The following is a 14,912-nucleotide window of genomic DNA, read 5'->3' as shown; positions in this document are numbered from 1 at the left end:
GAGGGTAAAACACTCATGTGAGGAATATTCCCAATATAGCACAAGACACTTCTCTACAGATCTAATCTAACACTGGTCTCATTCCTCCAGTGAGGTAAATCAGCTTAGCAACTCATGTGCCTGCAGCTAGTGCACTTAGAATGAGATCTTCAAAGCTGCCTAACAGATTTGGAGATCCAACTCCCATGCACATTAATGGGAGCTGCGCAAAAGATGCCACTGAGGTGGCTTTGAAATCCCAGTCATACTATTTAAATTTTAATATATACCCTAACTATAGAATTCAGCATTGTTTGCCTCTTTGGACTGGATTAAAAGTAGGTGTCAGGCTAAGGGTAGACTGTGACAAAATAGTTTGCAGCTACATGAGCCATTCTTCTGCAGAATATTCCTTGGAGCTACAAAATTAATAAACATGATTGTACTGAATAATTTTCTGTATCTACTATGATATACTCAAGCACGGGAAATGTTGTGGTTTCTAGCATTCCATTTCTAGTAATTTCAGATTCACTGTCATTCTACACAGCCAGCACTTAATCACAAAAACATCAACTTTCCTTCTGAGAACATAATTAAATGTGCTTCTCATACCTCCCATTTCTGGTTCCACCTCTGGAACAATCAAATCACGACGCAGAAGATTTACCATGTCATCATTACTAAAGGTTTAGTTCCAGAAATAATTCAGATAACAATTTCACACATGTAAAATAATACATAATGTATAAAATAATCGCTTAATTCCTTGACACAATTTCAGGAAAGGGATTTCTTTTATTGGAAGTGGAAATAGAATGAGTTTTGATAGTTCAGGTTTTTTTGCTTATGAATGAGTTCTTTTATTAATTTGAATTTTTTTAACCTGCAGCTGACTTTTTCTTCCCCAGAAATGCTAGAACTATAAGAAAAAATAAACAACTGCTTGGGTTAGGCTGCTCTTTACTAATATTTTACAGAACGTGCTCCACTACAAGGGGTTTCTGTTAAAATATAAAGGGTTAGAATTACTATTCAGACACTGATAAAGTACTATGAATTTCTATAGAATTACTATAAAAACCCTTTCTACTGTGGCAGCACACATTAAAAGGCAAATTGCTGGAAACACTACTGGTATATTTCAGTCTAGAACATATGGTATTGCTTAAAGTAAATAAGAATTTCCAAATTATTTCCTAAAGGAAAAGCATACTTTACCCTCTTCACTTGAACACCTTCCACTTATCTGCCAGTTTGGCCTGCCCTGTGATGAATGTTTTATAGGCTCTTAGCACAACAAATACAACTTTTAGAAAGAGAAAATTACTTCAGAGATGAATTAATGCTGGGTTTTTTGCCAACTGCTATTGTCCGCTCTCAGAGAGTCACATTCTTTTTAAGTGGCAAAAGAGTTTAGCTGTCTTCTCACTATCCCTTTCCTTGCACCATCTGGCTACCACCATTCTTTCCTTCATTTGACTTACCCCCATGGCTGATGGGGTACAACCACCACCATCAACATGCCCTTGCTGAGGCATTTTTGGTGAAAACCTTTCCAGAAGTGCAGGCACAACATACCTTAATTGCTTTTGCAGCAATATACCAAGGTACCTACTTAAAGAATGCAATGAGCAGGTTGACCATGATGATGTACTGCACAAAGAGGTAGACAGCTTGCAGAAAGGGTGTGAGAAAGGAGCCGGGAGGACAGTCTTCATTGGCTTCACAAACTGGAAATGAGAGACATACAGAACATGGGTAACACAGGAGCCAGAGCAGAGCACAGCAATGGCCTGTGCTTCTCATTTGTCTCAGCAAGAAACAGAATAGTCCTCACTAATTTCACAGAGATTTCACATCACTAAATTTCCAACTTAAAGATCAACCTCTACCAAAAAGAGAACTGAGACCTCTTTATGCTACTACCACCTTAGTTACCACTGTTCAGGAGATGCAGACACCACTTCATACAAATCAGCTTTTATGCCAGTCATTCCACTTTTTGTTAAGTTAGAATACACAGCTGAAATATATTTTGGGGATGGCTTTTACCCAAGTAAGCTGAAATCCAAATCTTTGATCCTTAAGACAGGAGCACGTCAGACGTAAAGCAACAAACAGTGGAAATTAGGAGATCCTTTCTGATATTTTTAAATCGTAAAAATAAATACTTCCCAACCTTTTTAATTTCTAATCAAATTTAACTCTTTTGAGGAAACTTTGAAACATACTTATAAAGAAGCAGCCGTAAATTCGGGACATATTCTGCAGGATAAAGAGTCACTAGAGAAATCATAGCATTATTTGGGAATTGTCAAATTTCTAAAGGTTTAGAATTATTAAGTGATTAAATGGATTAAACTTGAAAACTTAACAGTGTGCTTTCATTAAAAGAATTTTGATTTATATAACCAAAATTCATGTGATTGTTTCAGCAGTAATAATGGAGGCAACATGGTCGATTATTTTAATTAATTGGGTCTATGCTGAACTATGTACCTCAAATACATATTTCTCTTTGGATTACTACTTTTCTATTTTAGGGACTGTTTTACTTAGACCTTCAGTCAGTAGCATGAGAGTGCCTTACATCTGTAATGCTTAAATATCTCTGGAGTGCCTGGTTCCTCTCTCTTACTGAAACAAGGTCAAAGCCATAATCAAGATACACAATTTTTCCTATTTACATTGATTGGTTCTAGTTCTCCTATGTGCACATGGTTTATCTGTTTAAGAATGGTGTCAGGTAACTTATTTCTCCCTTTCTTTTCCTCCTTTATTCTTTCTTCCTTAAAGGCAGCTTTTTTCTTTTCTCCAAGAGATCAGCAGCTTTGGATTCACTTAAGTGGAAATTTATTCCACTGGCAGATGCCCTGACCAGGAAGCAGCTTAGTATTAGTTCCTATGTGCTATGCCCTGATATTTGCATTGAAACACTAAATTTGAAGGGTTTCAAGTTTAAACTAGTTTATTTTTCACGAAGAAGCTCATATGTTCAACTTCATTCATGCAGTATTACCCATTATGGACATACATATATTGAAATCAGAACTGTTGAGGGAAGAACAGACTCAGTAGGTAGTCAAAACTCAGAAGACCAAAGTAGACATTCTTCTGCACATATTAAATTTAAGCTATTGAGCTATAGCCTCAAAATTACCTACCATCTATTTCTCCAGCATAGACCTCACCAAACATCATCCAGTAGGGCTGAAATACAATATCCCGTGCCAGGGTCCATGAAGGAGGCTCCTCTGGTGAAAGAATTGCCTTTCGTGACACCCCAAAACTAAGCAGGACTATGGCCATCATGATCACAATATAGAACATGTTTCCCGTCTGGAAGACATGTTTGTGTAAAAGAATTATTTGTGTTAATTATATGTAAAAGAGACATTCATTTTAGGGAACAGTATCAATCACTGTTTTTACAACTCAGAATATAAAACCAGGGGTAATAATCTAATATGCTGGAGGAAATAAAAATATTTTGTTTCTATGACCTAGACTACATGAGCATTTTATAGATGTTAAAATCATCCAGACCAAAAATGCCACAAGTCCTACTTGCCTCACATGTCCCTCTTATATCTCAAGCAAGATCTAAAAAATGCAGAGATCTTACAATGGTGATTTTGCTCAGCGGTGCTCCTTTCAAACTGAGAGCAAGGAACAGCAGTGAAAATTATTTAGCCTCCTAAACAATCGCCATGAAAGACAGAATAGAAAAGTACTAAGAAGAGAGCTCTCAGTAAAGGAGGTAAATTACAGTAGGAACCTTCACATGTCCCCCAGGACTAGACAGTTGTTCAGCAGCAGTTCTTACAGCAAAAGAGAAACAAGATTAACTTGGATTTCACAGAAATTTTTTCAGATAAACAAGGATGCAGTTATTTGAATCAACAAGTAAAACAATAATGTTACTGTTTCCAAGAGTTAGGGGAATAACCTGTCACAGTGAGCCCATCTCCAAGAGGCAGTGACTTTTCTTTCTCGTATTACCAAGCTAGATTGGCAAACTAACTCAAACACAACTCTTCTCTAAGGAATTAAGTAAAAATGGCTCTTGTGAATAAATTCATGTAATTAATAAATTAAAGAAAAGTGTAATCTGATTATGGTCAACCCACAAACAAAAAAAATCATAGTATTTTCAAGTAAAACATTCATTGTGAACCATTAGACCACTCCTCCTTTTTTGTCACTTCTGAGCTTTACATATTCCTGAAGGTGGATGCCCTAGCTACAGAAATACTGCCCCAAAGCACAGTACTTACCATTTTCCCAATCATTGTCAGGTATGGCCCAGCATGCTGATTCACAGCGAAAAGATCAAGGAGCCGAGTATACCAAAATATGATATCCAAGCAGTAAAGCAGCCTCCCTGCAGTTTGAACAGGGGGGTTGGACCACCGCAAACCAAAACCAATCATAAACAGGATGATAGCTACAGAATCAGTAAAATTCCAGTATTCATAAATCCACACCTTCACCTTTTGGCAGAATTTTCTAGGTTCTGAGATAAACACCTAGGTAGAATTGGGAGAAAAACACCATAAAATGCCATTAAAATTACATATACATTATTTAACCTTTTCTGTCTGCATTATTTAATGATATTTGAGAATGTATAATTTTCCCCCCTTCTTTTTTCTTTTTTTTTGTCTTGGACCTATTTACTGCATATTGCCATCCACCATCAATTGAGGTTTTTACTTAATCTACCATGTCATATTGCTCAAGTATGCCACATCAAATGGGATAGCTCTTCCTGAAAAAAAAAAGGGTCCTGAACCTGAATCTATTCACTAAAGGGCACGTAGCTCAGCAGAAAAGAGCAGCCAGTAAAGAATTGTTATGCACACATATTATTAGAAATTAACAAGTATTTTCTCGAGGGATGGTCACGACCTGCAACGGCCTTTTCATTAACCCCTAAGTCATGGAAAGTACTGGCCTAACCTTGCCACTGGGAAAAGAACTAATGTCCTTTATTTCAGACCAAAAATATAATGAAAGATCCTTGTATTCTGCCAAGGACAGGTTAAAAAAAGAAGTGCTGGCAACTAGCAAGGTAAAGAATGAAATGTTCACTCCTTGAACTGTAAGGTGCCCCAAAGGGATTTTAAGCTTCACTGAGCAAGCATGTGAAGTGGAATCCTAGGGAGGAGGCAAATAAAACGTTTGCACATTGCCACAAGTGAGGCCAATTATGCAGTGCTATGTGAGATTACACTGATAAGTACCAAGCAAAGGAGAGATTTTGAAACATTATGCCCTGATCCTGCAAGAATTTATGCATATGAACACATAAACGTAGACAAGTGATCTAGACTAACTCACATGAGTAACTAGTTGCAGGGCCTAAGGCTTCAGCAATTATTTGATACAATCTAGGGGAACAGAGGTTTGCAGCTATATATAACAAGGCCCTCAGCAGCTAAGCAGCTTCCCAGCTAAAATAGATTGTCCTACAAAGTCTTTGCCAACAGACCAGAACTAGAACATGGATAAAGAAAATCAAGTAAAGACATCAATTTCAAAGTGTCCAACCAATGATACCAGAAAGAAGAGCTGCTCTTTCTGCTGTTCCAGCATCAAGATGGTGCAAGAGCACAACAGTGATTTCAAAAGTGCTTGCTCTTTTACATTTAACATTTTTCTCAGTTAGGAAATCCTAGTGTAGATTTTTTCAGTTCTATCTCATGCTGACACAGAACTTGCAAGTCCATCCAAGCTTTGATATATTCCCAGTATTTTTACTGTCCCTTGGAATCCTTCACCTCTCTCATACTGATTTCACAGCCTTCTGAGTGATCTGTATTTGCAATGTCCTTTGCTCAGAACTATGGCTGGCTTTTTGTGGTTAGCTTTGTTCCTCTGAAAGCACAGCATTTCAAAAGTCATACAAAGGACTATTCACATTACTGTTTGCTGATTTGTTACGTGCTGATTCTGCAGTGAAGGCATGTCACAGCAGATACAGTAACTGAGGAAATACATAGCTGCATTTGTCCCTAGACTCAGGTTTGGAGCTCAAGTTGCATTCAGAAGCTTGGGTCTAATCAACTGCAAATAATTGCAATAATTTTGATTGGAATATCTTTTTTTTTTTTGTGCTCAATAAATCCAGCATTAAAAGTTGATTGTAGTTTTTTTCAAGTGCATTTATGGAAGGCTGACTAGACTTGAGGGAGAGCCATAGATTTTTCTATGTAAAACATCTATTAATTCATAACAAGTTCTCACTCAGATTAAATATCTAAAGACAAATTTTATTACTAGAAATCTAATGGTCAGCTCAAGAAAATTATGGACCAGGTGCCTACATCAGTGTTCTAAATCTTGATTCAGCAGTCACCTACACATTACCAACCAGCTCCACATAGAAAGGTAGAGAATTTAAGATGCATTTTGATAGCCCAAGAACTGGTCTTCGAATAAAAGAATTCCAAAAAATAAATTCTCTGTATAATTCTCCATAAAATAAAGCAGGATTTAGCATTCTTCAGAGAGATATTCCCTGGTTTATAAGAAAGATGAGAAGTGTGAATGGAAAAACTTACCTCCCTGACTTTTTCAATAGCAGTAGTGAAAATATAAATGATAACAAGCCACTCCTGCACACTTGGTCTTGGTTCCATCTTCACCAACACAGTGTAAGTAAAGAGCATGAGGAATGCCAAGTATGACATCTGCAAAACACACGGTGTATAATCCATACACACAAAAACCTCAAACAAATTTCTGCAAATAAAACAGCTGCTTGGCTTCACTATAGATACTCAAACTACTGGGACACTGCCACATTTTTGTGTCCAGAATCTTTATTCCAGTTCTTAAAAATTTTGTTTTGTTTTGCTTTGGTCTTATGGGAACGTCCCTAAACATCATTGGAAACTGGTACTTTAATGCTGAAAAAATAGGTAGGAGCAGAAGGTAAACAGTTGCAGCATATGCTCATCCCCATAAAAGAGACAGATTTTTTATCTTGGATATTGGACTAGATGGTCTCCAGAGGTCCCTTCCAACAATAACTATTCCGCGATTTTATTCTATGATCTGCGCACCATTCCTTGAATGCAAGGGCAGTCTTATGCCTTTATCCTAGCCTTCCCTAGGGATGAGCAACAATTCTCAAAGTTAAATAAGTCACTGCTGGTTAATCTGTGCCTTCCAAAACACAGGAACAATATTAGGTGGAAAATACACATGATGATAGCATCCTGAGCTCTACTGACCCAGTGTTACTAAAACTGATTTAATAAATGCACATTTCCTATAGCAAATGATCCCCTATAGATAAATATTTGCTTTTCCAGAGGCGATTCTTAAAGAAAGGAACATGAATATCAGTGAAGTATTAAAGGTACAGAAGGTCACCTTCAAATCTATGTCAGCCTTTGCAACTGACTACTGTAAAAGGCTGTGCTTGAGTTTTTCTTTTGTTCCTTATAATTGTTTTCCTGGGTTTTTGGGTTTGGGTTGTTTTTGTTTTTTTTTGAGTACAGTTGCATGATTTTAGCAGACAATCTTTACACTTAACTCTCAAAGAAATATTCAAATGGCTTCCCATTTTCACCCACCACTAAGTGACTGCAAATCCGTGCTAGAAAAACTAAAAGCAGGATTAAGTGGCATTTGAAGGACCAAAGGAGAGGTTTATCAATCCAACTTCTAGAATGATGACTAACCGTGTGAAACCAGAACTTGACAATTGGTGCATTGTAGAACTCATAGATTTTTCTAGTTCCAGTCAGGTTTCCTTGTCCACCATCTCCTTGGCTTTCATCAGACTTCTGAACAGCCTTTTCTACATCATAACCCCTCTTTAAAAGAAAACAGCATTTTTAAAGTAAAAAACAATGGTCTGTAATGTCAAAGGTAGTGTTGTTTCAGAGAGAAGACAGACACAAACGTCTAAACTTAGTTCTGAATACAACAACCATTACAGTAGCTTGGTTTTGTCTGGTTACAAATCTCTCATTTGCAATAATCAACATGCACTCTGTGAAAGATGCCCTACATGGCACAGCTACACTGTCAGTATATTTTGTATAGTATTTTGTATAAGAGGAAAATATAAGGAAATAAGAGGAAAATATATAAGGAAAATCAGTAGCCTAGACTTCTGCTAGAGACTGATTGTCACCCTGTTTTTTTAAGATTTTCTAGGCCTTCTGATATGGACATTCTTGTAGTGAACTTTCTCAGACACTTTCTGTAAAAAACTGATTGTTTTGTCTTCTTTATGGAGGAGGAGAAAGTTGATGGACTGATGGTTTAACCAGTGTCATTGGAGAGGTGTTACTGTCACCCTCCAATCCACTGTCACTTTTGGAAAACTATACATTTTGGAGTCAGAGAATAAACTTCCTCTTTCTTCCTTCACCTGGAGAACAGTGGTGTGCTTGCATTCTTGCGTGTCCGATAGTGACAACTGATAGATAAAATCACAAGCTAACATTAAGCAGAATGTGTGTGAGCACTTTTCCTAGTGCCTCAGGCAGGGCTGCTCCCTTCCTGCACTAGCAATACACGTGAGGTTGGGAAGGACTTTCTCATTATGGTCAGCACAGAAATGACTTCCAGGACTGATGAAGTAACTTGTACCACATTCACTTAAGTGCATATCCAAACTAGGGACCTCATCCATACTTCTGGAGAGAACTGGCCTCCAGCCATTTCATTCCACCTGATGAGCATCTTCTCAGTCCTCAGAACTGCACTGTGGTAAACAGACAGACTCTGGCACACAAATTACTGATCCTCACAGACTAACCAAAGTATCTTTAGAGCTGACTGGGCTCTGTTCCTCGTGATACCATAACGGGTGGAAGTCTTGAGACTGAGGCACATGGGACATTTCTGCCTTGCTTTTAAACTCCAGCATCAGGATGGTGGGAGGCAGGAGAATACTCATAATGACCTAGAAGAGAGACACAAGATTAATTAAGCAGCGATGTCATAAACCTAAGGCCACAGTCAGCCATGCCTGGTGCCAGCACAAAGCCAATGCAATTCCACTGGCTGCAGAAGGAGTCCCTGGTGCTGGGAGTCTGACAGCCTCTGAAGATTTGTGCTGCTCTTGTCTGGTTTCTGGCTTTGAAGAGTGTCATTGTATCTGGGATGCTTTCAATACAGCTCCCTGTGTCTGAAAAGCATCCTTCCCACCAGCAGCTCTGCCAGGGAACAGGCAATGTGGGGAAGCAAGAGCAGGTGCGGAAGGACTGAAAAGTGTTGAGAAACTGGGAAGAGCAACAAAAAATCTTTCATCCTAATGTCATTCCGCACATGCTTTTGCAAAGAAATAAAACAGAAGCAAGTACTGTTTTCCCGCCCTCCCTCGTTTTTTTTTTTCCCAGATGTTCACATTCCAACATACGCTTAAGCAGAGCCGTCTGAAGTTGCATTAGCCGTGTCCATAACCAAAAAACCCATATATTAAGCATCTAAATAGCACCTAAATTGTCAGAAAAAAACAGAGCAATGCTACCTTAAACCAGGAGTTCTTCCGCATCTTCAGGCGTCCCATCCACATGTCGGTCAGCAGCATCTGCGTGCACGTGTGGGACACAAAAGGCCGCAGCCCCACGGACACAGCCAGCTTCAAGCACGTGGAGTTGCTCCAATTTTTCAGTTCATAGGTCAGCAACTTCATGGCCATCTGCTCATTTTGTTTGAATGCTTTGTCCAGCACATCTAAGGCAAGCTGCCCAAATTCCCTAAAGCAGAAAGGAATTAACAGTCAATATCACAGGGTTCAGTCCAAACTCAGAGTTACTGCTGAAAAGAGGTTGCTGTGAATATTCTGGTAACTCAAGTTCAGCTATCACAGTAAGCACACCTTCTCCCATTTTTCTCATTGCTTTATCAATATACCTAGTGAAAAACAATTTGGGATGTAAACCTAAGTGTTTAGTCCTAATCACAATGTTTAGGGCCATCCTGTTTTGTCATTTTTCATTTGTTTTGTTCTTAATCTCACCCAGTGATCAAAATGGACACTACAAAGTTCTTTGTATTTGCTTCAACCAACAGAATCATCACCACTGTGGGCAAACATTGCAGCCAGTTGCAAAAGTCTCTTCTTTTTGGACTGACTTTAAAACACCTCTGAGAGAAGACTCTTAATGGAAAGCACATACCCTCCTTCAAATTAAGATTTGGAGCTGCGTATGAAAGAACAAAGTACATTTTATTGCACTTTAAGTTTTTATTGAATCTTAAGCATGAAATCTATGAAGCAGAAAATACATTTCTAACCAAAAAAACTACCAGAAAACACTAAATGGAAATTACAAACTCAAAGAAAAATTTTGGTCTATTTCCCTTTTAATTCAGTCAAGTATTTAACTTTCCATTTAATCTTACACAGAGCGGGATTTAAGTACTGATTTTGGTTTGCTCATTACCACTTGCTATAAATTTGAACAGTCCAGACCTATGCGCCATACGGCTTTTTAACAAATTGAACTGGAAGAAAAGCTGCAAAGGAAATTTCAGCCTTTCACCTGACCATTTAGCAGATAATGAGCTATATTTTCAAATATGCATTCAGGTAATATGCAAATAGTTTCCCTTTAACTCTCAACACTACACACCTGTACATAGATCCATTATATAGTATCAATATTGAGTACTTGAAAGTACTTTTTTTATACTCCATAATCCACAGCATCACTAACTTTACTAACTCTTAGCGGATTAGGGCAGTCTCTAACAATTCTCAGCACCAGAGAACTTTAACTGAAATGAAGGGAGAAGTCATACTTTGAATACTTCTTGAGTTCTTCTGAAGTGTCATCCACCATGTTGCTCTGTTTAGCTTCATGTGCCATTGCTCTGTAGAGTTTACAAGCAACAACAGCTTTGACCATGGCTTCCTCTCCATGCTGCCAGAAGAACATAGCCATCTTCTGTCTTTTCATTAATACTGCCCAAACCAGGAGGTCATTATACGGGTAGGTGAAGCCAGTTGACTCATAATTCTCTGTGTAGTTTACATCCTCTTTTGATTTCTTCTTATACTTTGGGAAAGGGCTGGATCTTTCCTATAAATTTGTAAAAAAACAAAAGAAGGAAAAAAAAAACACAAAGAAAATCCCAGTGAATGGTTGAGGTTCAGATTCATGAAAATAAAACTGCACGCAAATCTGAATTGCAAGTAGCAAATTATTTGATAGCTATATACATTTAAGTCATAAACCACAGCTAGGATTATGTTCAGATTACCAATGCTAAGAAGCTGGTAACATTAATGAAGGAAAAATACACCTTGCTCTGCATCCATGTCTTTCATAACTTCCCTTTCCATAGTGTTGGGCACTCTCCAAACACCATGATTCCCCATGATTTTACTCTCTTTTTTTATGCGCCATGATAGAAGAAAAAGTACACAGTAGACTGAATCAAACACCTTAGATCCTTAAAGATTATTTTCTCTGTCTATCACACTTGCTATACTTTCACATCTGGGTATTTCTTGGTGAATGGTACAGGAAAAAGAGTCTTACTGATGTAAGTGAGGAAGTGGCAGTACTATCATGGGTTCTTTTTGGCTCTGACTAATTCCAACACAGCCATTTAAATCCATTTCACTTTAATGTTTTGTCAGATAGATAGATAGACAGATAGACAGACAGATAGATATTAAAGCTAATATTAAAGCAAATCTTTGCTCTTCTATCATTCTTTCTCTGAATGTTCTTCTTAACAGTCTTACTATAGCACTTCAATAACCCAATCATGAGAAAGCATCCTATGTTTCTTCCAAATTCAGAAGAGTTTTCACACGTTTGATACTCAGATATTTGGTGATACTACATGTCAGTGAATTAAAGCCCTTAGCAAGTAAAGGATGGAAGTTAAAAATTATCATGGAGTCTGAGCTTGGTTTCACAAATAAAATGGCAAGATTTGTACTTTGTGAGCTGTGAGCAGTAAAGCATTGTTTCCACTGCAATTTAAGCAGAATTATAAAAATTAAGAGCCTGACCAGCATGTGTAAAATTTGTCAATAAAATTATTAACAGCCTGATATGTCCTAAGCAAAGTCTAGAATAAGCAATTATATTACCTTGTATTTGTAAGGCTGTGCAGTCCTGAAGAACTGAGAATGCAAAGTACTTTCAGTGGACCCCATTCCACTATCCATCTGATTACTCTGATGAAAGGCATGAGACAGGCTTTGAGGCAAGCTGGAGACCACTCTCTAGATCCAAAAGCAAAGCATAAAACATAAGAAGATAAATACAAATTAGAAATAAAGTTTTCTGGTACTTGCTGACTAAAATAGCGCATGTAGAAATTGATGTCATTCAAAAACCAGTGAGTCAAAAATCACCGTAACTACCACTGAAACTTATACCATCAAGGAAAAAATGGCCTGTTTCACATCTCAATTAACAAAAAAATATTTTTCTGTCTCTGAATTCAAAATAATGATTTTCCACTCATAGCATCCACGAATTGCAACAAGCAGGGTTTCAACAGATGGAATCGCCCAGTCTGGATGCTCTTCTGAGCACCAACCTTTATAAAATGTGTCATAAGCTGTTTGAAAGACAGAACCCTCCGAACTTTTTGCTGATAATTTCCTTTGAAGGATAGCACATCCAGCATCTCTGTAAATTTTGTTCAGTCTTGGCTAAGAGGGAAGGATGTTAACAGCTGAATCACTAATGCTCTTCCCAACAAATCCTAATTATATGATTATATGGTTTCACCTATCACTGTTAAGGTCATATTTCATTAGGAAAGAGCAAAAAGTGTTAGAACTGCTCACATCTTTTTAAAGTGTTATGCTAAAAACTAGTGACACACAGAAAGCTCTGTTTCTCTGTTTCTAGTCATTCCAAGTTACAGGTTCCATTACTTCTTCTCATTTTTCCTGATAATTATGAGGTTTTTCTCTTAGTCATGGAAACATTTCATGGGGATGGGAGGGGTTTTTGTTTGTTTTTTAACATATGGAAGTACTTAAATGACCAGTTTTACTCCAAAAACTGGGGGTCATTTTTATGCAGAAAATCTATACCTTCTCCAATGTTGAGAATGACTTTCAACTAATTTATTGAGCAGTTTAGCTATTTTTAACCTACTGATTTTGGGAAACCAACAGGGAGAATGCTGACATGCCCTAAGTCTACTTCAAGACATGTGGAATTTAGTATTTCCGTGAGGCGGTTCAAGCTGCAAGAAGTAAATATGTAACTGTTTCAAAAAAGAGAAAATGGTGGTTGGCACAGTCTTGTCATACCTGATTGATAGACAAAATACAACTCAGATACTGGACACAAAGGTAAAGTTACTGAACTAATAAATAATTTAACAACCACCGATACTCTTGGGGATTTCTCTCTTTTATTTGCAACCTCTCTACAGTTCTCAAACAGACAAGCATGGCACACATTTACATGATACTCCTCAGACAAACCAGGATGACAACATGAGCTATTTTCAGGTGTCACATTTTGGCTTTTCTTGGTGACCAGTGTTTTGGAAGAAGCTACCTTGTGTTTTCTGTAGAGACCATTGTAGAGAATTCGGAAATGCTTCCTTGTGTAGCTGCTTCGATAAGCTTCACCAAGGAGGTATTCTATCACCAGTCCAATGTCAATCAGTGATATCTTGTAATCCAAAGAAAGGCTATTCTGAAACACCAAACATCACAAACATTTCATGATGCTGTTATATGCAACATTCAACCATGTTACAGCCCTCCTATTGTAAGGAAAAATCTGGAAAAATGTGTCAAGAAAGTGTACACATTCATTATGCATATGGAACTCTTCTAGAAAAGAGGGGAAAATGTGATTCCTGCAGTTCACTGTACCCACATTGCATATTTTGCAATGTTCACAAGATCAGCTGTATCCAACAGTAAGGGTAACAGTTCTTCAGGACAAGGACCAACGGCAGAGATACAGATAAAAATCTTCTCACAAGAGAAAATTAGCATGGTATGATCAAGCACTTTGATTAACTAAAATTGAAGAAGTAGCTGAAGCATGTATTTAAGCTGAAGCAGAGTAATAATTCCTAGAGACTGGAAATATCCTGTTGAGGCTCAAGACTGTCTTGACAACTAGGACAACAGCAGTATGTGCACTAGCTCTACCTTCTGAGTATCTCACCTCTTCTGCTTAAAGCACCAGTGCCCATCTTACCTCCACTGTCCTTCCAAGACCCAAGGTTTATGACAAATTCTCTGAAGAATAAATTCTCTTCCATGCAGATTTTAAAACTTATTGGTAAAACTGAATTGTAACACTTTGAAGTGAAAAATGAGCCTGTATATAAATGGGATCAGAGACATTATGTATTCCTGGCAGTGTAAGCCTTTCAGACTGTGAAAAGTCTTTTTCTTCATTGGACTGAGGGTGTTTTTTCAATATACTTCAGTAGCAAACCTCAGTACAGTCAGCTAAGGCCACTCAGTCCCAGGTCACTGAGAGTTAGGCAAGTATTTTTTGAATATCTAAGCTTGTAGATACTTCTCTCTGCACTAATCCCCATCTTTTACATCATCAGTGCAGACTGCATGTATCTTCATTCAATTGCAGCAGCATCAAAGCTGTTCACAGTAACAGAAAATATTCTAAAATCCAGGGTCACATCACTCTGTTGACTGTCCCAACTACAGTGTCACCATGTTTAATCAGGCTGCAACTGCACAACCCATTCACAGAACACTTATATGAACTTACAGAAGCTCAGGTAAATAAGGCTTTTCAGCATTTAGACCTGTTTGCAGATCGCAAACTTAGCTTACACAAAGGCAGAGAAAGTTTTGAAATTGTGCAGACATTAATTTTTTACATTAATTCCATTACTGTATGTCAGGTGCCAAAAGCTTCTCTTTACATCATACACTGGGTTTTCCCAAAGTGTCCTGAGATATAAAAAGACAAATGTGTATATATATG

The 14,912-nt window shown here is 37.8% G+C and overlaps 1 protein-coding gene across 1 annotated transcript in view; it reads right to left on the bottom strand.

Moving 5' to 3' along the window:
• Positions 1-14,912, bottom strand: part of TRPM6 (transient receptor potential cation channel subfamily M member 6) — an 88,359-nt gene that overhangs the window by 36,880 nt on the left and 36,567 nt on the right. The window contains exons 14-23 of the mRNA XM_031058943.1: positions 13,497-13,637; positions 12,062-12,148; positions 10,756-11,036; positions 9,479-9,707; positions 8,757-8,911; positions 7,677-7,809; positions 6,549-6,677; positions 4,260-4,511; positions 3,147-3,321; positions 1,598-1,712 (exon numbers count right to left, since the gene is read on the bottom strand). Of these exons, the coding sequence (XP_030914803.1) occupies positions 1,598-1,712; positions 3,147-3,321; positions 4,260-4,511; positions 6,549-6,677; positions 7,677-7,809; positions 8,757-8,911; positions 9,479-9,707; positions 10,756-11,036; positions 12,062-12,148; positions 13,497-13,637 (1,697 nt within the window). The remainder of the gene's footprint in view (positions 1-1,597; positions 1,713-3,146; positions 3,322-4,259; positions 4,512-6,548; positions 6,678-7,676; positions 7,810-8,756; positions 8,912-9,478; positions 9,708-10,755; positions 11,037-12,061; positions 12,149-13,496; positions 13,638-14,912) is intronic.

Source organism: Geospiza fortis, unplaced genomic scaffold (genome assembly GCF_000277835.1).
Source record: "Geospiza fortis unplaced genomic scaffold, GeoFor_1.0 scaffold279, whole genome shotgun sequence".
NCBI lineage: Eukaryota > Metazoa > Chordata > Aves > Passeriformes > Thraupidae > Geospiza > Geospiza fortis.
The sequence above is the reverse complement of the archived record's forward strand: the minus strand, read 5'-3'. Positions and strand labels throughout refer to the sequence as shown.